Source organism: Mustela nivalis, assembly GCF_964662115.1.
Source record: "Mustela nivalis genome assembly, chromosome: 20".
In the NCBI taxonomy this organism is placed as follows: Eukaryota; Metazoa; Chordata; class Mammalia; order Carnivora; family Mustelidae; genus Mustela; species Mustela nivalis.
Genome location: NC_139039.1, coordinates 22,873,893 through 22,900,291, shown reverse-complemented (window position 1 = coordinate 22,900,291; position 26,399 = coordinate 22,873,893). Strand labels below are relative to the sequence as shown.

The following is a 26,399-nucleotide window of genomic DNA, read 5'->3' as shown; positions in this document are numbered from 1 at the left end:
AGGCAGGTAGAGAGAGAGGAAGGGAAGGAGGCCCCCAATGTGGGGCTCCATCCCAGGACACTGAGATCATGACCTGAGCCAAAAGCAGAGGCTTGCCCCACTGAGCCACCCAGGAGCCCTAAATAAAACTTTCTTAAAGCTCATATTCTTGTTGTCTATGCTTTCTACCATGAAGAGATATAGATTCATAGAAATACTACGAGTGACCATTTATGGATCTCCTATGCACAGTGGCGAAAATATAAACTGATAATTTCAAGAACAGTGTAGATGTGACCAGATCACATTAACTGAAAGAGGGGAAAATAAGATCCTGTTTTTTAAAGAATTGAAGTTAAATAACATTTATTAAAAATAAGATGTCAAAATTCCTACATAGTGCCATCATCACCTTCATTTCCCTGCATCTCAAAACATTTATACCTTTTAGGGAAGACAATGCTATTGACAAGTAAATGCCAGACCGGAAAATTACTATTTTGTTTCTATCATGCAGAGTGGAGAAAAATGATACATTGCAGTAAATGCCTCACTAAACTGACCATAGCATAAACGGTTGTCTTGGGGATCATATTGAGAGACTGTTCTCTTCAACAATAGAACAGATCGTGCAAGTTTTGGAACTGTCAGTAAAAGCAGTTGGACTATTAGGTTGATTGTAGTATTGGGAGTCTTTTTAAAAGTCATCTAGAAATGATCATGAACTCTAGTCAGGGCATACTCCTGAGCTCTATTTTCATCACACTGTGGCAGGCCTTAGGCAAGATTTATTCTGAACCGCTCTCTAAAGAAGTTGGCAGTGTTTGGCTGGGTGTCCGGCTGCCTGCTCCAAGTTCCTGTCCTTCCACCAGCTGATGTTTTCCCTCATCTATCCCTTTGCTATTTTGGTAGTAATGATGAAAAGATAAGGGGTGTATTCAATCTGCAGAATTAGACCCACTGTTGCCACCTTGAGCTAAAATAAGATGTATCTGTCTTTTTTACTCTGTAGTAATTACAATAATGACAGTTAATAATTTCTGCTGTTTTTGATGTCTTCAATAAAAGGGTTATTTTCTAGTACTTAATACATTCTGATATGAATGCCAATATGTTTCAAAATTCTTTTAGATCGTTTAGGACATTCTCAAAGCTGCTCTGTCTAGCTGTGGTTCCAACATGCCCAAATGATTGAGGGTTTCATCACTGTTATTAGAATTCTATCACAAGGCAAGTAAGGGAGTTTCTGGGACAAAGAGGGAAGGGGAATTTAGACTAAATTGAAAACATATCCTTGCATTGCTCTTAATGATGCTCTTGGGTTATTCTACAGACTGCTAGATTGTCCCTTTTCCTCCAGTTACTTACTCTACAAATGAAATACGTTTTCCTTGTTATCTAGAGCTTGTTTTCTCTTTGCATAAATGTATGATGAATAGTAATTTAATGAACACCTACACTTTTAAGTATCTTCAGAAAAAAAACAACAAAACCCCTGAGGTTTTAGTGCCCTGCTTTGAAATCTTTCATGCAAAACCCTACATTAATGAATACAGGAACAACTTAACCAACCGATACCATGGCCAGAAGGATGCCAGTATATCTTTCTATAATGAGTCAGAGTACTTTGTATAAAAGTAATATGACTGATCATGGGTTGTTTGTGAAAGTGTCTCTCAAGAAAGGCATTATGGGACTGTTCCAAAAGAACAAATCACAGATTTGGAGACAGAAATTGGTGATTTGTTTGGACACGAAGCACTAGATCTCTTTTTTCTTATGTGTTTTTTGGTGCTGGGTGTCCTACCTTTTGACTTTTTCATTTTTGTGTGAAATACATCACAGAAATCTACTTTAATGCTCACTCTTTGGCATGATATATAGTCTTCAAGAAAAATCTGAAGGTTACTCAATGGTCCTGTTCTAATAATACATATAAAAAAGAAAACTTACTGAAAAAATAGACATGTAGAAACCCAGAGGTCTTACATACAAAAGGAAAGCCAAATATTTGTAGTAGTTAGTCACCATTATAAATAGATTTCACAGCAGCAAATCAAATATAACATTAAATAATTCTGAAATAAAAATAAACATTTTGTTAAATTATGACATTATGGAGCAGAAGGTTAGTTCATTATGAGTGGATGTTAGATGTAGGTGTTCTTAGAATTTAATGTTTCTGTTTAATATTAAATTTGAAATTTTAGTTCCTGGTGAAAAGAAGGGCTCTGTAGGATACAGGAGCTTTCTCTATTTTCACAAAGTAACCAGACTGCCATTACACAAACAGATCATTTCCCAAGTTCCAAATTGAGGGGGGAAGTATCTGTTTACTCTTCCACAAAATAGGTAAAATTCTTTGTTCTAATATTCCTACCCAGAAAAAAACTGGAAACAGAATTGACCCCCACAAAGAAGTATTTTCAAACTATAGTAAAAAAGAACTGTATTCAAAAGAAACAAAACCAATAATAACATGAAATTAAATACACACACACACATACACACACACATTAAAATACCCCCCACCCCCCCGCAAAACAAAAGCCTGCTTTTCACGCTATTTTCATTATTAGCCATTTTCTTTAAGAAATTTCCTAAAGGTCAGTTGTCTTTGACAGTGGAGTGTTTCTTTCTGGGTTCTTCTCAGGGCCTGCTAGAGAATTTTACTAAATTATAGTTCAGTAGCTGGACAGAGTTCCATGTACAGTTCTCTAATTGACTGTGGTATTGGTCAAGATGGGTTAAGCAGTTTTTGGTTGTCTTGAAGTGGAATATTGTGTTTGGAGGCTCAGTCCCCTGCATAATGATTCTCAGTGCTCATTGACTAATGAGCGGCGGCATCACAATGAAGCCGTGATGGTATGCCCAGGTAACAAGACACACCTGAACAGCTGGGTAGACAGTCATAATTTTATGCGATATTGACAACTTTTCAGTAAATATTTGTCTTAGGGGCACGAAAAAGTATGTTTCTGTTCAACAATTGATTTTGGTGTTTCTTTTTTTAAAAATTTTATTTATTTGAGGGCTCCTGGGTGGCTCAGTGGGTTAAAGCCTCTCTGCCTTTGGCTTAGGTCATGGTCTCAGGGTCCTGGGATCGAGCCCCGCATCGGGCTCTCTGCTCAGCAGGGAACCTGCTTCCCCCCCCTCTCTGTCTGCCTTTCTGCCTACTTGTGATCTCTGTCAAATAAATAAATAAAATCTTCTAAAAAAAAAGATTTTATTTATTTGAGAGAGACAGAGCAGCAGTGGGGTGGGGGAGGTATGCAGGGGAAGAAGGAGAAGCAGGCTCCCCGCTGAACACAGAGCCTGATGTGGGGCTAGGTCCTAGGACCCTGAGATCATGACCTGAATTGAAGGCAGATGCTTAACCTACTGAGCCATCCAGGTGCCCCAATGTTAGTATTTCTTAATTTTGCCAGTGGGGTGAATAATTTGGTCAATCAATATGGCAAACATGAAAAATTTGAAAACAGACCCATCTTCAAGTATTTTAAAGGATTAAAGTCCCCAACACTGATGGTTTTATGTTTCTCATTCTAAAAATTTACTGTAGATGGTTATCATAAAAATATACAGACATATCTCAGGGGAAATGCATTTATAAACATGAGCACATTTATAAATGTGGGAATACGTAAGAAAAATGACAGAACTGTGCATAAAGTGTATAAATTGTTACAAATTATAAGGTGACCACACACTAAAATATGTATGTTTTAAGGGAGAAGTAGCAGATACCAATAGTAATTATTCTAAAGTAAAAGATGAACATGGAAAAATATGAGAGAAAAGAACTGCTCTTCAGGATAATAGCAGGTGCTTTAAAAAGATAATTTAAGCATAAGTACTTTTAACAAGGGAATTCAGCTTCCTTTCTACTTTTTCCTTGTATGTCAGCCCCATACCTATCCCAATGTTCAAAAAGCCAATGCTCCAATGATTCCCAAACCTTCAGGTTAAAGCTGCTGAGAGGATTTTACCTTTTACTTCAATAAGAATGTGATGAAGTGAGATCATCTGGTTTCCTATTTTAATTTTGCATTTGAACCTTCTTATCCATTATGAAAAAGAAGAGCATGAATTCATTGCAGTCTGCCTGTTGATACACATTATTTTTGATGCTGTTTTTTCACTGTACCCTACAATAGCATTATGTAGCAGATAAGTAGTTCCTGATCTTTCCAATCTATACAGCCCTACCATAGAATATGATACTGTATTTCACTCTTTACTTGCCCACCCACCCTTGCTAGAGTGTGAGCTGTTTAAAGATGGAAAACATGTTTTTCTCCACTCCCACTCTTGCATTGAGCGTCCTGCATGACATGTAGTAGATGTTCAATAAATATTTGTTCTATTAGAAGTCTCTAGATATTCTTGCAGTTGAACATATCTACCATGTTTTAAATTCTGAGTATTCTCTTTTGAGTCCTATTTCAGACTTGCCTTTTATTTTAAAGTCAGGCAAACAAGTCATCCAAACTTGTTTCTCTGTGTTAAACTAACATGGGCATTTAAAAAAATAATACGCCACTTTGATTTTCACTAAACTAGGAAAAGTTATTTTGGATCTGCTGGGACTTCAGATATTTGAAGTAGTAATTACTTCCTCCATAAATGTTACCTTTTACAGTCAAATACTGCTTTCCTGTAGCTGTTCAACTTTTTTACTTAAAGGAAAATGCCTTTTATTTACAATTCACCCTGCTATATTATTATATGTGGTAATTCTCCTTTTATTTGTTTTGGTAGCACTGTAAAGTTGATGAAGCGTCATAATGATAATGATGGTAACTTACATTTACTCAGTATTTATTCTGTGCCAAGCATTTCACTAAGTGCTTTACCTGAGTTATGTCATTTAATACCCACAAAAAATCATGATGTGTGTAAATTTCTATCTATCTATCTAGTCTTAGGTGCTTTTCTGACTGGTAAGTGATGTCGTCAGGGTTATAATGCAGGGAGGATAGTCTCTAGATTTTTTATTCTTAGTTTCTTAATGATCTGAGTATACAGCAACACAATTTGATACCATATTTTGCATAATTCTAGAACCATGACCTGTTTCAGTGAAATACTGTGTTATCAGTATAAAGCAAACAAACAAACAAAAAAACACATGCTGGATCGCACTTAATTAAATGCTATTAAGTCATTGCAACTCAGGCTCAAAGAATATTTCTTCTATATTGGATGGATAAGATATCAACTCTTACCTTATGATCAGCAGCATTTCAGGTTAAAACTGACTGTTATTATTTATAACTTACCGTAGACTTGGGTTTGGTTCCAGAACTTGTCACTGGGGTGGAAGATGGTAAGTTGGTAGATTCAGTGTTAGATGACAAATTCATTTGTGTCTGATTTACTGAAATGGTATCTCCTCCACTCTCAGATCCCGACTCCAGATCCTATTAAAAAAATGCACTGATATGAAAGGCATGTACATGATCTCTGCAGGCCTTTTCCCCCTGTTACCAGCATCCTTCCACCTCCTCCTACTCCCAATACACACTGACATGCTAAAGGGTTGCTGACAAGTGACACTGACATGTCGCCGATAACCATGCTTGATTTTGTAATAAAGAACCATAACTCTTCAGAAGTTCTGATTTTAAAAGGCAAATACTGGAGAAACATCTTATTGAAAATTGGAAGGGGCAGTAGTGGGAGCTATCTGGGCACTGTAGGAAGTCAGGAGGTAGAAGCTCATTGATAACCCTTACTCACTAAATGACCTGAATAACTCACTTAACTCTCCTATGTAACAGGGTCACTGCGCGCGTCGAATGAAAACACAGGTCTCATTTCTCTTCACCTCATTTTCTTCTATGTTCTCATCAGACCTCTGTGGTGACACTACAATGGCTTAGAATCATTTAGCTTAAATGTCTCTAATAAACTATGAGCTATTTGAGTGCTAAGAAACATACTTGACATGTATGATTCAATTTCCTCATTTAGAAATGGGTATACTAGAGTTCTGGTTCAAGACGGTGATGTAGGAAGACTGTGAAGTCACCTTCGCTACAGAACATACCAAACTACGCCTATTAATAGAACAATTCCTGTGAAGAACTACAAACTGACTGAACAGCTACTGAACAACAAAACACAGAGAGCATGGCAAGAGAACAGCAAGAAAGATGGATGGTAACAAAGGGAACTTCCATTCCTAACACTGCAAATGGCAGTGGGGAGGAACAGCATTGAGGCACCAGGAACAGGCTCCTTTGTCTTGGGCACAGAAGAAAAAACAAAACAAACAAAACAAAACAAAACAAAAAAACCCAAAAAACAAAACATGGCTTAAAAGAGCAACTAGCCAGAAAATTAGAACTCTGCCAAGTGCAGAGGAGCTGCAGGAAAGCTCTCTGGGTCAGAGGAGCTGGAGCACAAGCCGGTTTATATTCCCTTCCCACCTTAAAAGCCTGGAGTGCAGCGAGATCCAAACACCAAAATGAGAGTGTGCGGTCATGTCTGTGAGTTTGCAACTCCAGGAAGCCCAGAGTCTGCAACTCACACCAGCCCCATGCTGGGGCACAGAAAAGAGAAGCCAGAGTTTAAAAGGGCTGAGGAATTGTGGGAATGCTCTCTCCCCCTCAACCTTAAAAGTCTAGGCCAGAGCAGGATTTGGCTGCCAAGAGGAGAAGTTTCAGACATCATAAATGGAGGGTCCTAATGCCATACCAGGCAGATGATAAAGCCATAACTGATGGGTCCAGTGGTCATAGAGAGTCTTTTGTCTTGTTTTGATTTTATTCTTTTTTATTTTGTTCTTTCTTGTTCTCTTCTTTCTTTTATTCTTTTATTTCACTACTTTCTTTTATTTATTTATTTATTTATTTATTTATTTTCTTTTTCTTTTTTCTTTATTCTTTTCTGTAAAAGCCATGGTTTAAAAAATAACTAACATATACAGCCACAGCTCTGGCCCACCAGCAAGAGTCACAGCACACACAATCTGCATAGGGTATACCATACACAATAACACTCCTTCAACTTCAGGGGAAGCAGCTGCTTCACCTAATCCATAGAAACAAACCAAGGAGGTCAAGCAAACTAGGGAGCTAGGAATATGCTCCTAAAGAAAAAGAAAAAAACCTCAGAAAAATAAGTAAATGAAACAGTCATAAGCAATATGCTTGATAAAGAATTTAAAGATCATAATCATGCTCACTGGGCTAGAGAAAGAGTGGAAGAGATCAGTAAGACCTTCAAAAAGAAACAGAAAATATTAAAAAGAACCAAGAAAAGTTGAAGAATACAATAACTGAAATAAAAAAAAAAAACACTAGAGGGAATTAACAGTAGATGAGAGGATACAGAATAGATCAGTGATCCAAAAGAAAGGATAATGGAAAGCATACAAGCTTAACATCAAAAAGAGAAAATAATTTTAAACAATGGGGATAGACTAAGAGATCTCATGGACAATATCTTGTGCCTCTAAAGATTCACATTATAGGGATCCTTGAAAAAGAGAGAGAGAAAGGTGTAGAAAACTTATCTGAAGAAATAATAACTGAATACTTCCCTAACCTAGGAGGGAAATAGATATCTAAATCCAAGAAGCACAGTGCGTTTCAAACAAGATGAATTTGGGCTTTCTCTCTTTTCTTTTGGATTAGTGTGGCCAGTGGCTTATCGATCTTATTGATTCTTTCAAAAAACCAACTTCTAGTTTCATTGATATGTTCTACTGTATCTTTGGTTTCTACCTCATTGATCTCAGCTCTAATCTTGATGATTTCCCTTCTTATGTGTGGAGTTGGTATGATTAACCCAAGGAGGTTCATGCCAGGCACATAATAATTGAAATGTCAAAGGTAAGATAAAGAGAGTACCTTAAAAACAGCAAGAGAAAAACAGAAAGTTACCAGAAGGGAAAACCTGTAAGATTATCTGCTACTTTTTCAATAGAAACTTTGCAAGCCAGAAGAGAGTGACATACCTGATATATTCAAAGAACTGAAGGGAGAAAAAAAAAACCCTATAAATAAGAATACTCTATCTGGCAAGGTTATCATTCAGATTTGAAGGAGTGAAAAAGACTTTCCCAGACAAACAAAAGATAGAGGAATTTATCACCACTTTTTACCAGCCTTACAGGAAATGTTAGAGGAACTTTTTTAAGTGGAAAAGAAATGGCTATAATTAGACATAAGAAAAATATGAATAAAAAGATATAAAATATAACAACCTATAAATTTCCTTCCTTCCTTCCTTCCTTCCTTCCTTCCTTCCTTCCTTCCTTCCTTCCTTCCTTCCTTTCTGTTTAAGCTGAAATGACATCATAGGACCATGGACTGCTATTAACTTAAGATGTTATATATGAACCTCATGAAAATCACAAACCCCAAACCTACGATAAATACACAAAAAATAAAGAGAAATAAAACCAAACAAAACACTACAGATATTCATCGATCACAAAGAAAGAGAGTAAGAGAAGAAAGAAACAAAGAAGAACTACAAAAACAACCAGCAAACAAAATTTCAAAATAGCAGTAAGTTATATACCTATCAATAACTACTTTAAATTGAGCCCAGATGTCCACTGACAGAGGAATGGATAAAGCAGATACACAATGGAATATTACTTAGCCATCAGAAAGGATGAAATCTTACCATTTATGTTGAGGTGGATGGAACTGGAGGGTATTATGCTGAACGAAATAAGTCAATCAGAGAAAAACAATTATCATATGGTTTTACTCATATGTGGAATATAAGAAACAGTGCAGAGGATCATAGGGGAAGGAAGGGAAAACTGAATGGGTAGAAATCAGAGAGAGACAAACCATGAGAGACTCTTAACTATAGGAAACAAACCGAGGGCTGCTGGAGGGGAGGTGGCTGGGGGCATGGGGTAACTGGGTGTTCGGTATTAAGGAGGGCATATGATGTCACGAGCACTGGGTGTTACATGCAACTGATAAGTTACTGAACTCTACATTTGAAACTCATGATGTACTATATGTTGGCTAATTGAATTTAAATAAATAAAAATAATCATTTAAAATGTAAATGGCCTAAATATGCCAAACAAAAGACAAAGAGTGGTAGAATGGATAAAAAAACAAGACCCATCTATATTCTGCCTACAAGAAACTCACCTCAGACCTAAAAACACATATAGTCTGGAAGTGAAAGGGATGGAAAAGCATTCACCATGCAAATGGAAGTAGAAAAAAAAGGTAGGTGCGCAATACTTCTATCAGACAAAACAGACTTTAAAGCAAAGACTAGTGAAACATAGAGGGGCAAAATATAATGATAGATGGATCAATTTAACAAGATGATATAACATTTGTAAATATCTACACACCCAACACTGGAGCATCTAAATACAAAAAACAACTATTAAAGGACATAAAGAGAAAAACTGATGGTAATATAGTAATACTATGGAAATTTAAGACTTCATTTACATCAATGGATAGATAGATCATCCAGATAAAATCAATAATGAAACAATGTCTCTGAATGACACACTGGACCAAATGGACATAACAGATATATACAGAATATTCTACCCCAAAACAACAGAATACACATTCTTTTCAAGTGTACATGAAACATTTCTTCAGAATAGACCTACATATTAGGCCATAAAATAAGCCTCAAGAAATTAAAGAAGACTGATGCCATACCATGCATCTTTTCTGACCACAGTGGTATGGAACTAGAAACAAATCACAAGGAAAAAAAACTGGAAAAAACACAAACATATGGAGAACAAACATGATGATACTAAACAACCAATACATCAATGAAACAATCAAAGAATAAAAAAAATTAAAAAATATATGGAGACAAATGAAAATGAAAGTACATGCTCCCAGATCTCTGGGACAAGGCCAAAGCAGTTCCAAGAGGGAAATATAAAGAAATATAGCCCTACTTCAAGAAATAAAAAAAAAAAAAAACCAAAAAACCTAACCTTCTACCTAAAGGAACTAAAATAAGAACAAACAAAGCCCAAGGTGAACAGAAGAAAGAAAGTAATAAAGACCAGAGAAGAAATAAATGATATAGAAGCTAAAAAATAAATCTATCAATGAAAACAAGAGCTGGTTCTTTGGAAACAAAATTGACAAACCCTTAGCCACATTCATTAAGAAGAAAAAGGAAAATGACACAAATAAATAAAATCAGGAGGAGAAGTAACAACTCACACCACAGAAATACAAAGGAATATAAGAGAATACTATGAAAAATTATATGCCAACAAATGGGACAATAGAAAAAATGGATAAATTCCTAGAAACATACAATCTTCCAAAAATAAACCAGGAAGAAATAGAAAATCTGAAAAGACCAGTAATATGTAATGAAAATGAGTTGGCAATTAAAAAAAACTACCAAAAAATAAAAGTTCAGGAACAGATAGATTCACAACTGAATTCTACCAAACATTTAAAGAAGACTTAATACCTATTCTTCTCAAACGATTCCAAAAAAAATAGTAGAGGACGGAAAGCATCCCAATACATTTTACAAGGTGGGCATTACCCTGATACCCAAACCAGACAAAGATACCACAAAACAAACAAACAAAAATCCAAACAAAAAACAAAAACAAACTACAGATCAATATCCCTGATGAACACAGATGTAAAAATCCTCAACAAAATATTAGCAAACCACATACAACAATGCATTAAAAAGATCATTCACCATGATCAGGTGGGATTTATTCCTGGAATGCAAAGATGGTTCATTTTTGCAATCAATCAACATCATACATTACTTCAACAAACTGAAGGATAAAAATCATGATCATCTCAATATATGCAGGAAAAGCATTTGACAATATTCAACATTGATGCAATGATAAAAACTCTTAGGAAAATGGGATTAGAGGTGACATACCTCAATAGAATAAAAACCACATATGAAAAACCCTGCGCTTGTATCATCCTCAAAGGGGAAAACTGAGAGTTTTTCCTCTATGATCAGGAACAAGCCAAGAATGTCCACTCTCAACACTTTTATTCAACATAGTGCTAGGAGTCCCAGCCACAGCAATTAGACAAGAAAGAGAAATGAGGCATTTATATTGGTAAAGAAGAAATTAAACTGTCACTATTTACAGATGACATGATATTATACATAGATAAACCTAAAAATTCCATGAAAAACCTACTAGAAGTATAAATAACTTCAATAAAGTGGCAGGATTCAAAATTAATACCCGATAATTGGTAGTATTTCTATACACTAACTATGAAGTAGTAGAAAGAGAAACTAAAAAACACCACCACTTAGAATTGCACCAAACACAATAAAATACCTAGGAATAAATTTAACCAAAGAGGTGAAAGATCTGTAATCTGAAAACTATAAAGCACGATGAAAGAAATTAAATGTGACACAAAAAAATGGAAAGATATTCTGTACTTATGGATTAGAAGAATTAATATTGTCAAAATGTCCTTATTACCCAAAGTAATCTACACATTCAATGCAATCCCTAACAAATATACCAACAACATTCTTAACAAAACTAGAACAAATAATACTAACTTTTGTATGGAACCACAAAGACTCCCAAATAGTCAAAGCATTCCTGAGAAAGAACAAACCTGGAGGTATTACAATCCCAGATTACAAGTTATACTATAGAGCGGTAGTAATCAAAACAGTATGGTACTGGCACAAAATAAACCAATAGAGTCTGAGATCAATAAAATGAATAGAGAGCCCAGAAATAAAGCCACATTTAAATGGTCAACTAATCTATGACAAAGGAGGCAATAATAAACAATGGGGGAAAAGACAGTCTTTTCAATAAATGGTGCTGGGAAAATGGAATAGTTACATCTGAAAGAATGACAACGGACCACTTTCTAACACCATACACAAAAATAAACTAAAAATGGATTAAATACCTAAATGAGACTCAAAACCATAAAAAGAAAAGAACACAGGCAGTAATTTCTCTGACATCAGTCACAGAAACATTTTTCTAGGTATGTCTCCTAAGGCGAGGGAAACAAAAGCAAAAATAAAGTATCAGGACTACATCAAAATAAAAGTTTTGGCACAGAAAAGGAAACCATTGGGACGCTTAGGTGGCTCAGTTGGTTAAGCAGCTGCCTTCAGCTCAGGTCATGATCCCAGCATCCTGGGATCGAGTCCCACATCGGGCTCCTTGCTCGGCAGGGAGCCTGCTTCTCCCTCTGCCTCTGCCTGCCATTCTGTCTGCCTGTGCTCGCTCTCTCTCCCTCTCTCTCTCTCTGAAAAATAAATAAAATCTTTAAAAAAAAAAAGAAAAGGAAACCATCAACAAAACAAAAAAGATAACTAACTGAATGAGGGAAGATATTTGCAAATGATATATTTAATATCCAAAATATATAAAAAACATATATAATTTGACAACAAAAAACCAAACTTATTAAAAAATGAGCAGAGGACTTAAATAGGTATTATTCTAAAGACACATATATCACCAATAGACATGTGAAAAGATGCTAAGCATCACTATTCATCAGGGAAATGTAAATCAAACCCATAATGAGATTTTACCCCATACGTGTTATCATAACTAAAATCAAGAAGACAAAGAACAGAAACTGTTGGCAAGAAAGTGGAATAAAAGGAACCCTTGTCCACTGTTCATGGGAATGTAAACTAGTGAAACTGCTGTGGAGAAGAATATGGAGATGCCTTAAAAAATTAAAAATAAATATATTATCTAGTGATCTAGTAATTCCACTATTGGGTTTTAATTCAGGGAAAATGAAAACACTAACTCTAAAAGATATATGCATCCCTCTTATTGCAGCATTATTTACCACAGCCAAGACATGGAAGCAATCTAGGTGTCCATCAACAGATGAATGGATAAGGAAGATGTGATATATGCATATATATGGCCATGAAATATTTCATGGCCATAAAAAAGGATGAGGTCATGCCATTTGAATAACATGGATGGACTTAGAGGAATTTTGCTAAGTGAAATAAGTCAGACTGAGAAATACCACATGATTCTACTTATAAATGGAATCTAAGAAAAGTGAGTAAACAGGAAGAATCATGACTATAAATACAGAGAACATACTGATGGTTGCTTGATGGAAAAAAGGCGGGTAGTGAGCAAAATGGGTAATATGGAGAGGGAGATACAGGTGTTAAGTTATGGGAATAGAAGCAGAGTATAAGGAATATAGTCAATGATACTGGAATAGCAATGTAATGGGACAGATGATAGCTATGCTTGTGGTGAACATAACAAAATACATAAACTTGTCAAATCACTAAGTTGTACAACTGAAACTAATGTAAAATTGCATGTCAAACCAAACTCAAATTTAAAAAAGAAAAGGAGGTATAAATAATAGCATTCATCCATAGAGTCTCAAGAGGATTACACAAGATATATGCAAAGTACATGTTATTATTAGTATCATTAAGATATCTTAAAACTCATGGTACGTATATAAGACATGTCTGCTGAGTGAATGCAATTACATTGTAATCTCTCCAAAAGCAGTGCATTTAATCCATCAAATGTTCTGTTTGTTATAAGGTAGCCTGAGAGCATAAAGGAAAATTGGGGGTGAGGGGAATCCCAAGAGGAGGCAGCAGAGGCACATTTCAGTCTATAACTATAACCTGAGAAAGCTATGAGTTAAATAACCTCTGTGCCTACTCTTTACATCTCAACCTTCTCATGGCTCATATGGTTGAATATCATCTACACTGCATTTATATGCTCTAGCCTTATATTCTACAATTCTCTTATTTCTTAGTAGGCTTTAGCCATACTTGTTGTTGTTTTTCAGTTCTTCTAAAACACCAAACTGATTTCTAGAGATGGAACTATGTCTTTCTTGTCTCTTGTCTTAGAATTTCCCTTTGCTGGCCCTTTCTTGTCAAACCAGATTTTGGCTTGAATATTCATTGACATTTCAAGCTAAAGGAGTTTTCTTCCCTTCAACCTCCACAGTATGTCATTATTTTATCATCTATCACCTTGTTTATCTACACATATAAATTTTATCCATTCATAATCCTATTTATCTATCCATCCATCCATCTGTCCCCCATCCATTCTCCATTCATCTATGTTTCTAATCTTATCTGTTTCTCTCTCTCTCTCTCTTTAGAAGATTTTATTTATTGGCTGATTTGGCAGAGAGACTGATGTGGGTCTTGATCCCAGGACCCTGGGATCATGATCTGAGCCGAAGGCAGACACTTAACTGCTGAGCCACCCAGGCATCCAATTGTTTCTCTTTGTTAAAATCTATGTATCACAAGAGTAGGGACTTCATATGTCTTTTCCATTGATATATCATAGTTCCTGGCATGTAAACATTTTCATTAAATATTGTTTTAAGAAATAGCTAGACTGAAAAATATTAGCATCCCTTTCTTAGTCCTCACAATGAAAGTAGTTTTATAGTTTTTTATTATGAAATTATAAATCACCAATAGCACTGAAAGGTCCCAAGGATGGAAATAAAGAGGGGTTGGTTAAAAGGGTACAAACTTTCAGTTGTAAGATGAATAAGGTTTGAGGATCTAGTGTAAAACATGGTGACTACAGTTGATAAGACTATATTAAAAAATAGTAATTGAAATTTGCTAAGAGAGGGTGTGTGGGTAGCTCAGTCAGTTGAGCATCTGACTCTTGATTTCAGCTCCAATCATAATCTCAGGGTCATGAGCCTGAGACCCACATTGGGCTCTGCAATCAGTGTGGAGTCTGCTTGAGATTCTTTCTCCTCTCCCCCTGCCTTCCACCCACTCTCTTTCTCTAGAATAGATAAAGGAATGAAATCTTTAAAAAAAAAAATTGCTAAGAGAATAGAACTAAAATATTCGTCTTACCAAAACAAAACAAAACAAAACAACCAACCCAACCAAACAAACAAACCCTAAAAGTAAACATGTTAAGTGATGGATGTATTCATTAACTGGCTGATGGAAGTCTTTTCACAAGTGTTGTGTGTGTGTGTGTGTGTGTGTGTGTGTGTATATATATATATATATATATATATATATATATATATATAATCACCATGATATTCACTTTAAATAGCTTATAATTTTACTTATAAATTATACCTTAATAATTATAACCTTAATAAAGTTGAAATTAAAAGAAAAAGATGAAGCAAGACTGAATCATGAAGAAACAGAAAATCCTGACAGACCAATAATTAAGGAGATTAAAGTAGAATTAAAAATCTTCCAACAATGGAAAGGCCAGGATCATATAGTTTCACTGAGGAATTCTACAAAACATTTAAAGAATTAATGTCAATATTTCTCAAACTCTTCCAAAAAAATGAACAGAAGGGAATACTCCCAAACTCAGTTTACAAGGCAGGATGACTCTGATACCAGAGCCAGATAAAGACACTGTAAGATAAACAAAAGAAAAAAAAATAATAAAAAGAACCCTACAGGTCAATATCCTTGATATAGATGTAAATATTCTCAACAGAATATTAGCAAACAAAATTCAACAGCACATTAAAAGCATGTTACACCATGATCAAATGGGATGCAAACATGTTTAACATACACAAATCAACAAATGTGATGCACTACATTAATAGAATAAAAAATAAAAATATAATCATCTCAATAGATAAAGTATTTGATGAAATTCAACACCTTCTCATAATAAAACCTCTCACCAAATTGTGTATAGAAGAAGTATATCCCAATATAATAAGTACAATGTATGGCAAAGCCACAGCTAACATCCTATTCAATGGTGAAAAAATGAAAACTTTTCCTCTAAAATCAGGAATATGACAAGGGCGCCCACCCCCATCACTTTTTTTCAACATAGGAAATCCTAGCCAGAGCAATTAAGCATGAAAAATAAATAAAAGCCATCCTAATTGGAAGCAAAATTTCAAATTAAATCAACATCAAATTGACAGTTGTAAGTAGCCGGTAATTTACAAGTCATTTATATATGACCTTCCTGTTTATAATTTGATTTGCTAATTAACAGGGTAACCTTCTACCTTTCTAACAATACAACAGTTCTGAGGAAAATTGAGAAACACTTTAAAAATCTACCTTTTATTGTGTTTTTATCTTTTAAAGACAATGCTATACATCATTTACCTGCTTCAATATTTACCGACCCTATACGGAGGGTATTATCATCGTCACTTGACAGATGTAGTTAAGGCAAGTAATTTGACCAAATTCACATTATGCAGCATGGCTGACATTAAAAGTCATATTTGTCAGATCCCAGAGTTCAACTTCCTTATATAGTTGTGATATTCTTCTGGGGGCTTAAAACACAACTACGAAAGTGATTTAAGGGGGGTCACAAATATGTAATTCGGTACAAATCTTTACTATTTTGTTTGCTCTCTCTTCACTATGAGAAACCACATGCAAGCTCTCTCAGAATCTTTTACATCCATTCCTTCTTTTCTTTGTCCACTGCTACCATGCCCAAACCACGTGGTTAACAAGCCCTAAATTATCATTACAACTGCCATCTAATAATTTCCCTGTGACTCATCTTCATTTTGTATAATTCATCTTCCACATCATCTCCCTATGAGGCTCCACTCATCACTGTTACCCCATGCTTCAACTGTGCCAGGCAGTAGAAATAGAAAAATCTTGGAGTAGTTCTCAATATGGCAGGGAATACAGTATGATGTGCTATAGTAGAGATGCATACACAGTACAATTATGGCATAAAGAAATAGCTAGTGATGCACTGGATATACAGATATGGAGATAGCAAAAAGGGTCTCATTGGTGACCCTAAATATGAAGAATATCATGTAATCCATGATAATTTCCAGGGAGAATATTCTGTCAGACATAGAACTGAGTCTAAAATCTAGAAATAAGAATTAGGGGGTAAATATAGGAAAAAGAGTCACTTTAGTATATGAAAAGTAACTTCTGAGGATATGAAAGAAAAGAAAGAGAGGAACCAAAAGTCCAGGGCGTTGTGAAATCCAAGGATGAGAGGATATGCAATTGTATCAAATGCTACAGCAGAAGACTGAGGAGTTACTACTGGATTTTTCAGACAGGAGATGAGCTGCAGAGAAATGATGGAGCAATAGACAAGAATCAAATCACGAAATATATACTGAGTGAAGAGGAGCTTGGCTCATAGGGGAGGACATAGGAGGAAAAGAGATAAGAAAAGGAGTACCTACAGATATTTACAGTTGTGAGGCTGCAAAGTTCCTGTCAATGGTCCACTTTCTCTGTAAGGAGGAATGCAAGCATATTTGCTAAGAGACAGGTGTAAGAGTTGGGTAGGGTTTGGGGAGAATAGCAAAATTTTTGAATACCTGTTAGACTATGGGAAAAGGTCCAGGAAGGCCAAAAAATACTGTAGAAGAGTACTAGAGGTTCAGTTAAAGGTAGTGAAATGGATTCTGGGTTGTATGTGTCTTAAGCTTCTTGAATGGCATAGATGAAATACCGAAAGATATTATCAATATTGCCTTGTTTATACATTAATTCAAGCACAATTAGTAATTTAATATTCAGAATACCTTGTTATCAGGAAAAAAGTTCTTCGACTGTCAGAAAAGGCAATTCTGGTTCTGGAAATGGCACTTATTCCATTATGAATGAACAATTTCCATCTTGGGAAGAGTTATAATATAGTGGAATGAGCACAGGATTTTAAGTCTAACATATGTGGAAATAAATCTTACCACCTGTCTTTCAGTAAATTACTCCCCACTCCCCGCTTATACAACCTTAGGTAAATTACTCTTCTCTGAAGCTCAGCTTATTTTAAGATTGTTGAGAGTAAATGAAGTAATATATTTAAATGTTAGTACTTAGTAAATACTATTGTCTTCTACTACTGTCTTCTCTATTTCCTACTTGCATTCATTCCATGAGATGAACCACCATTTGCAGCTCTATGAGACTGACAGGAAGTGGGCACTTCGACAAAATCAAGTATTTGGACTTCAGAGGAGAAAACTAGACCCTGGGCTGCGGTAAACCACCAAGGTATAGCCAACTTGCAAGTCTCTATTAAGTCAGCCTCCTTCAAATCTTTATTTCTATTCTGTTTCAATTTCTATTCTTATTTTATTTATTCTTCCATCTTCAAACCATTTATTAAAGACTCTAGTTTATTATTTTTTATACCATTTATTATAGATAGAAAGCTCACTCCAGCATTTTCTCACAAGTAATCTCAAAATGAGATGACTGTTTCTTTTTGTGTCTTGTCTTCCTGTTAAACTGTGAGTTCACAGTGGAATATAAGGGTGTGAAAGAGGGAGTTTCTCCTCTGAATCTGGGACAGTGCTCCTTGCTAGGTGATCATAATCATGCTGCTATAATTCCTTTAGTCCATGCTGCAATTATCAAAAGAAATAGAAAGCGCCTGTTGAAAAAAATTTTGAATGACGAGAGAATTTTAAAATTAGCTTTAAATACCAATGAAGAGAAATAAAGAGTAAGGGATGACCAAAAGACCACAAAGCTGTTTTGAGCACTTCAGGCTTATTCCTCTTTAGCCCAGTGCCTGGTGTGAATACAAGGGGAGAAGGAAAGGGAATAACACGCTCTAAATATGTGCTCTGTGCCAGATCTGGGTAATATATCTTAACATATATTCTTTCATTTACTTCTCCCAACAAGCCATTAGATAGGAAATAATATTGCCTTTTTTTTTGCATGAACTTGAAATTGAGAAATCAAGTAATTTTCTTGTATTCTTAGATATTCAGTTGTAGAGCTAGTATTTGAACCCAGGCCTGCAAACTCTGAATTTCATAAGGATTCTATGGTATTATTTTGCCAATTCCAAGGATATACTGAACTGAACTGAAAGATATATTGAACTGAAATAGATCTTTATTCATATAATAAACCACTGCTCAGTAATGGTGATGATATTCCATGAGATAGTGCATGTAGTTAAAATACAGTTTATACTTTAAATGGAGGCAGGAGATGTAGATGTAGGTGAATCCTAAAATCATTGTTCCTGTTTTTTTTTTTGTCTTTACCACTGAACAAAGAGACATACCTGGCAGATAAGAGCTGTCCTGCTTTCTGAGGTGGAGATGACAATATGGAGCTGCATTCAGCAGAAATCTAGGTTCAGTTTTTTCCTCTAAATACATGGGGATTGAGGAAATTTCAATACAGATGGAAAAGGGGAGAAATTAAAAAGATAGGGAGATATTAACAATCATTACCAGACAACTTCCAAAGAGAAAAATGTATCCTGTGCCTTCATCATGGTGAACTACTAAACATTACCTCTTATGGAAAAATATAGTTATTTGTGTCTTTAAAAGTAAATTGAGTACAATTGTTTTACAACCCTTCATATGTAAGAAAGATGAAAATACCCTTTTTGTTGGAAGGAGTAATTGATTCTCTATGGGAAGACAGAAGGAGATGTATGCAAGATTTCACCATAAAGATGAAATGAGATGAATCCTGAAGGGTAAGAAAAAAGTCATCCAGAAGATCAGAGGCAAAAACAAAGATTTTATTCTACCAGATTTTAAGTTGAAGCATCTAATTTCCCTCCGTCCCCCTTCTTCCCTCCCTTCTTTTCTCCCTTCCTTCCTTCCTCTTCCTCTCTCTCTCTCTCTCTCTCTCTCTCTCTCCATTGACCGATCATCTATCATTTTCTTAAGCTCTAAGATATCCACCATAGTCAACTAGAAAAAGCCGTGGTGTAGTGGTTAAATGACATGGCTCTAGATCAAGGCTCCCTGGGCATATACTCCAGCTCTGACACACACGATTACAAACTTCTCCGTGTTCACTCACTTGAAAAATGTGAGGAATGAATGTGTTACTATGTATAAATCATTTAGGATAACACCTAGCATATGCTAAGGTTAGCTATCATTTTGTTTTTTTACTTCAAAAAGTTCTGCCCCATAGTCAGAATAGGTCTTAAACAACTTAAGAATCAATGATAGAACTATACTAATTAAAGAATTTGATACAAAATAGTTCTATTTTGGAAGGTGCTCAGGTTTATATACAGAGTTTTCCAACTCTTTGATCACAGGTAAATATATAATTTCTTTACTTAATGTGTTGATTATTGCATAGTAAAAGTAATAGATTAATTGAAAAGGGATTCTTGACTTAATTAAATCTACCATCACATTTGCTTGATCTATACAAACAGGCCATTAAATATAAAGCTCATAGTAAATATGTAAAGTGTATAGTAAGTCCTAGAATCTGAATTCAAAATTTTATTTTGAATATCAGAATCTCAGAGAAGTGTCTGTCTCATATGAAACTAATGCAGAGGGACGCCTGAGTGGCTCAGTTGGTTAAGCAGCTGCCTTCGGCTCAGGTCATGATCCCAGCGTCCTGGGATCGAGTCCCACATCGGGCTCCTTGCTCAGCAGGGAGCCTGCTTCTGCCTCTGCCTGCCATTCTGTCTGCCTGTGCTCGCTCTCTCCCCATCTCTCTCTCTGATAAATAAATAAAATCTTTAAAAAAAAAAAAAAAAAGAAACTAATGCAGAGTAGAATAAAATTCTCCCCTCTGGCCTACTCATTGTGTTTCACGGAGTGAATTTTAGAGTGCTTTCAATTTAATCTCACCTATTATTTCTGGATGCTGGGTCAGTCCAGCATCCATTCATCCATTCACCCATCTATCCAAATATCCATGAATGCATGTGTGCAAGCAGCAAATATCTAGGCATCTTCTACATGCAGTGTAAATTTGTGGGATATTGAAAATGAAATATTAAACAACATAGACATAGCATTGCTAATGGTGTTCACAGGATGTCAGAAGAGATGGACAATGAGAGAAATGTCTACAGTAAAGATGTTTTGACCTTTAGGAAACATAATTTCCCCTGGTGACCCTCTTTTTTGTCCAACCGATAATCATCTCCTTTTTTTTTTTTTTTAAAGATTTATTTATTTGACAGAGAGAAATCACAAGTAGACAGAGAGGCAGCCAGAGAGAGAGAGAGAGAGGGAAGCAGGCTCCCTGCTGAGCAGAGAGCCCGATGCGGGACTCGATCCCAGGACCCTGAGATCATGACCTGAGCCGAAGGCAGCGGCTTAATCCACTGAGCCACCCAGGCGCCCCCATCTCCTTTTTAAACGTACTTCTCTTTTAAATAATATTGCATCAAGCATAGAATTACTTGAGAGATCTTTACAGAACACACATCAGGATCACATATAGGTAGTGCTCCCATCAAAGATGTTTCATTTGCAAGAGGGACTGTATGAAACAGAGGTAGCATTCTCATGGGGAAAGAAGTCGAAAGAGGAAAGCTCACAGGAATGTGCCGCCGCAGGTTCGCTGGTGTGCCGGATGGAGAGGAGCTGGTGCTGAGGGCATTCTCAATGTCCTGATCAAGTTGGTCCAGTTTCATAATTAGCAGCACCATGGAGTCCAGCCGCGCCCTATCTCGATCTTCTCTTATTTCCTGAGGAACAGAACAAGTTGTTACTGAATCTGAAAGGCCATTTCTTGGAAAGAATAAAAAGTTCCCTGTTCTTCAATGTGACAAAAAGGACAATGAATAATAGACAGCCTTCTACTCAAGGGGGCAAGGAAGTTCTATTCTGTATCATCAATGGGCTCTTCATTGGGAAGATACTAACCAACTGCCAAGGAAGCATTTTACTTGAATTTTAAATATACATCTTCTGGGAAAAAAGCGCAATGAAAAAGAAGTAAAACATCAGTGAGTACTGATATATATTTACTATCTTTCAGCTCATTATTCTTGGGAAAAGTTATACAATACGTTTTTCATGGTACAAACCGACTATGACATACTAATAACTGTTTGTAGGGATCCATATAAGAGAATACTTTTGAAAGAATATTTCTGAGTATAGTTTAAAAAGTGTGAAACCAAAGAAGGCAGGATTTCAGTCTGTGTAGTAGGCAGGGTGTTTTTTGTTTGTTTTGTTTTGTTTTTGCATGGGGCCATTTGCCTACTGCTACTTCAATATTTCTTTTCAAGCTTCTTCTACTTTCACACATTTTTGAAAAGAGCCCCCACGATTGTGTATCTTTTTATAAATGATCATAGTTACTTATTCTAAATTTTCTGTAATACAGAGATATGTTTGTGGAAATACTGTTGCTTCCAGGAATACCTAAAGTTTCTCATTAACCATATGTAGTTATTTGGCCATGACTGCTTACTATAGCATACCCAATCAAGTCAATTAATATTAGGAATCTTCCAGATTCCCTGTGTGTTGTGTAAGGTATCAAGGTTGGGTAAGGCACTGGGAGGGGTAAAAAGGCCATGGAAAGCACCGTAAGGTTCTTCAGAAGCAAAATCTAGTGAGAGATATAATAGACTCAGGGCTAGCCCTTTTGAGGAATATCATCATTTGTCACTCATGTTACCATCTTCTCATCTGTCTTTGATATTTATCTAGGTAAAATCAGCTTTGAAAGGAAAACCAGTGAAAACCTCAAAGGACAAATATATCACAACAGAAGACTGAGGAGTGCGGGTACAAGGGAGCAGGTGATGGTATTGGCAGTGGGATAGTTAGAGGACTGCCTGAATCAGACCTTTTGTTTTGGGGATTTTTCTTTCAATCCCCTAAATTCTCTGGACATCATTAGAAGGGTTTCCCAAAAAACAAGGACTTACTAGGGTAATTTCATGGATTAAATAATTCTATAGGGGTCTCTGTACCCAAAGAGTTAGAGCAGATTATTAATATTAGAGAGCATTATTTTCCAGATGTCAAAGAATTGAATTAAGTTGTTAGAAGAATCATTAATTAAGCTAACTATAAGTTATTTGGGTAAGCTGAACTTGTGTTTGGTTTAACAGACTAATGCCAAATTGAAAGAGTCATACTTCCACAAAGAATAGGTTAAGATTTTATGTGTTGTGTTAATTACTTCAGAATATTGTGCTGTGGTTATCACTTAAATTTCCTTTCATCGTCCCTGCTGTCTAAAACATGTAATGAGGCTGACACAATTACAGACTCTTGTCATCATAAAGTTTTATGCTTAAAAATGTCCAGGATATTTGCAAACAGACTTTAAACTTTACTATATATCATATCCCTCAATGTTATAGAACTTTGTTTTATTCAAAAGAGTCTTATTGGGGTGCCTGAGTGGCTCAGTCAGTTGAGTGCCTGATTCTTGGTTTTGGCTTTTGTCATGATTTGAGGGTTGTGAGATCGAGACCCGTGGTGGGCTCCACAATGGGGCTGGAGACTGCTTGGGATCTTCTCTCTCTCCCTCTTTGCCCCCACCCCGACCCTGCTTGTGTGTGCAATTGCCCACTCTCTAAAAACCAAAAATACAGTAACAAAAGAATCAAAAGAGCTTTATAGTAAAATCCTGCTTCTATCTTAAAATGGAATCATAGAAATATTGGAGATTATTCAGTTTAATTCTCTTCTCAGAAGATGGAAAATCTGACTAATAGAAGGCGCGACATCCTCTTAATTACTTCTCCAACATATTTGCTTGTATAATTTCCTTCTTTTTTAAACCAAAGTTGGGTTTGGCAAGACAATGTTCTTTGCATCTCTATAACCACATATATTTTTGTGTGATTTTCATTTCCCATTTATAACATCCTCAAGCACAAAAATTATGTTTTTCTACCTGGCAGATGAGTCAAATTATACATTGCATATGCAATATGTTTTCAGGAATAATATGAGATCAATGTAAGCCAGTAAAATAACATCTCCTAAAGCCTTAGAAAGTATATCTTGATATTTTTCCACCTACTAAGTTAATACTAAGTATATCATGAGTTGTCCTAGCCCTACCAGCAGTGGTCTCAGAAACAATTTGTCTTTGAATTAACTGGATGCTGAGATTTGCTTTAAAAACATTTTCAAATCCATGGGCTGAGCATCAAATTATTTCAAATGCTCTGCCAAAACGAATAAAACCAAACATCCTTGGTCTACAATATTCCTTTAGAGAAATAAGCCTATTGCTTTCCCCTTCCTTCCTGGATGCTTCCTTATTCACCACGCATTACACTAGCCTGATTTGGCCAGTACACAGACCAGTATCCTGTGTTATACATTCATAAAACTTCACAAAATAGAGCTGACTATAAATCAGATGCCTTGGGTGAATTTTATTGTCTTTGTTTTTAAAGCCCAGATATTAATATTTTACTGTTCTAACCTTTCATAAGTCCATGGCTGAAGTCCAGCACACAGCTCATGCTTGAAAACAGAGCTGCATATTTGCAGGATTTGGCTAGGTTGACTTCTATAGTGAAACTTTTATTTCATGCTTTCCTTATCATCCCTGACTTCTTAATAAATCAAGCTACCTATTAATGAAGTTTTTGGTATTTCAATAACCCACTCAAATTGAGGCAAAAACACTAAATTCTCTCCCCTCCCATCTTTCCTTCCTTCTTTCCTGCGGTCATAGCTGTTACGGGCCAAGCACCATTAAAGGGACTAGACAGTCACCAGTGAATAAGAGATTTAAAAAAAATCTCTGCTTTCCTGAATATTATAATCAACCATGAGAAGAAAAACAACAGATAATAACAAACTCATGAGTAGAATGGTTTCATATAGGAACAAGTGTAAGAAGCAAATAAATAGGGTAAGAAGCTACACAGTCACCGAAGAGGGGTTTCCCACGTGGTATAGGGTGACTGGAAGAGAGTTTTCTGTGGAAGTGAGGACTAAATCATGATCGGGAGAAAAAGAATAGGGTAGAAGAGAGAGATGGAGGTGGAGATGGAGAAAGAGAGAAAGAGAAAGGAAGGAGGAGAATTGGGAAATTAGTATTCTACGCAGTGTTGAGTGACACCAAGATGCTGAGACAGCAATGAGTTGGATGAGTAAGAGGATCTGATAAAAGCTTGGGAACACCAGGAAGGTGAGTGACAGGGAAAGGAATGAGTGCTAGCACAATGAGGGTGAATAGAAATATGAGCTGAATTATATTGTTATGAAAGTCACCGCAAAGAGGCCAATTATTCTTTGAGTGGGGCCACTGGGAGGGTGCCAGCAAATAAGTGATCTACTATGCCTTTTATACTTTTAGGGTTCTTACCACATATTGACAACTAAACATTTTGGAAACCTCACCCTACTTTATATACATGATTAATAGTTCATGATAAATAGTCACATTGATCACATGATAAATAGTTCAATTTATCTTAAGATTATTTTCTAGTCCTATAGTCTTTTTCTCCCCCTGCAACCTGAATTGTACCCACATTGTGATAATTACAAGGAAATAACAAATTTAAGAGCACATTTATCTTGAGGAGCAATAAATAATACAAGAAATTGTTGAATCACTATATGGTATATCTGAAACGAATATAACACTGTGTGCTAACTACAGTAGATTAAAAAAAAAACAAATACTTTCATAACATGGCTGTACATATTTTGAGATCAAAGTGAAAGAAGAAGGAGCTCTTGGGGAAGTTGTTTCTTGGAAGCAGGGAGTGGTATGTTGGTAAATGTCTAGAAACTGTATTCCACATAGAAAGAAAGTCCTGAATTGAAAAAAGGTCAATTTTTCTGTGACATAAATATTGCCATGGCTGGTTTCCAGCTACAAACTAGACATTACTGAATGCAGAACTGGAAGAGATGCTTCAGGTTTTCTCTTGTGAGCTTATGTGAGCTGGTGACCAATAGCTGTAACTATGGTTTAATCCATGTAATAATATATTGAAATAATGCACTCTAGTTACTTAATGCATTTACTTTCCTTAACTTTTGCTTTTGTTGCCCGAGCAGAGTTTAGTCTAAATGGTAGACTTAAACTTAGTGTTCTTCTGGAGACTTCTTTTTTCTTAGCAGTTCTCACTTATCTGCCTTCCTTGAACTATCCGTTATGTTCATAAAATACCTTAAAATTCATTATAATTAATGTATTCTTATACTTGTATTTTTGACAATAAGTCAAACATATTTCTTTGAGTAACTCATGATGGATGTTTTCTCCAAAATTTAAGACTTTAGAAATCTAGAACTCTAGAACCATGGCTATTAGTTCCACAGTGTCCTGACTTTGCAGAAGAAAGTGAATTCCAGGGAGTTTTAAGTCCAGATTACTTCTCTATTAACAAAACTGAATAGAATAGAGCTCATCTCTCCCAATTCCCTGTCCTGGTCTCTTTCCAATATTCCACTTTGCTGTCCTTTCATGGATACAAATTATTAAATTAATGCCACTTAGGTATCTTTACACTCTCTTCAATTCCTGCAACCTGATTCCATTCCTTCCAATATACAGAAACTGTTTTGGAAGAACACCAATAACCACAATTAAATGTCAAAAATTTTGCATTCTGGGCTAATTCTTTCATACTTTAACAATAATTTGCTAGGTTTCCTGACCATATCCTGTATGCTATACACTCTTCCCTAGGAAGCTACCTATTTCATATTTGTACAGTTATAATGTTT

At 35.8% G+C, this 26,399-nt stretch overlaps 1 protein-coding gene across 2 annotated transcripts in view; it reads right to left on the bottom strand.

The window, feature by feature from the left end:
- Window positions 1-26,399, bottom strand: part of DLC1 (DLC1 Rho GTPase activating protein) — a 412,629-nt gene that overhangs the window by 290,944 nt on the left and 95,286 nt on the right. For both annotated transcript variants that reach the window (XM_082715488.1, XM_082715489.1), the window contains exons 3-4: window positions 21,269-21,418; window positions 5,262-5,402 (exon numbers count right to left, since the gene is read on the bottom strand). In XM_082715488.1, coding sequence (XP_082571614.1) covers window positions 5,262-5,402; window positions 21,269-21,418 — 291 coding nt within the window. The remainder of the gene's footprint in view (window positions 1-5,261; window positions 5,403-21,268; window positions 21,419-26,399) is intronic.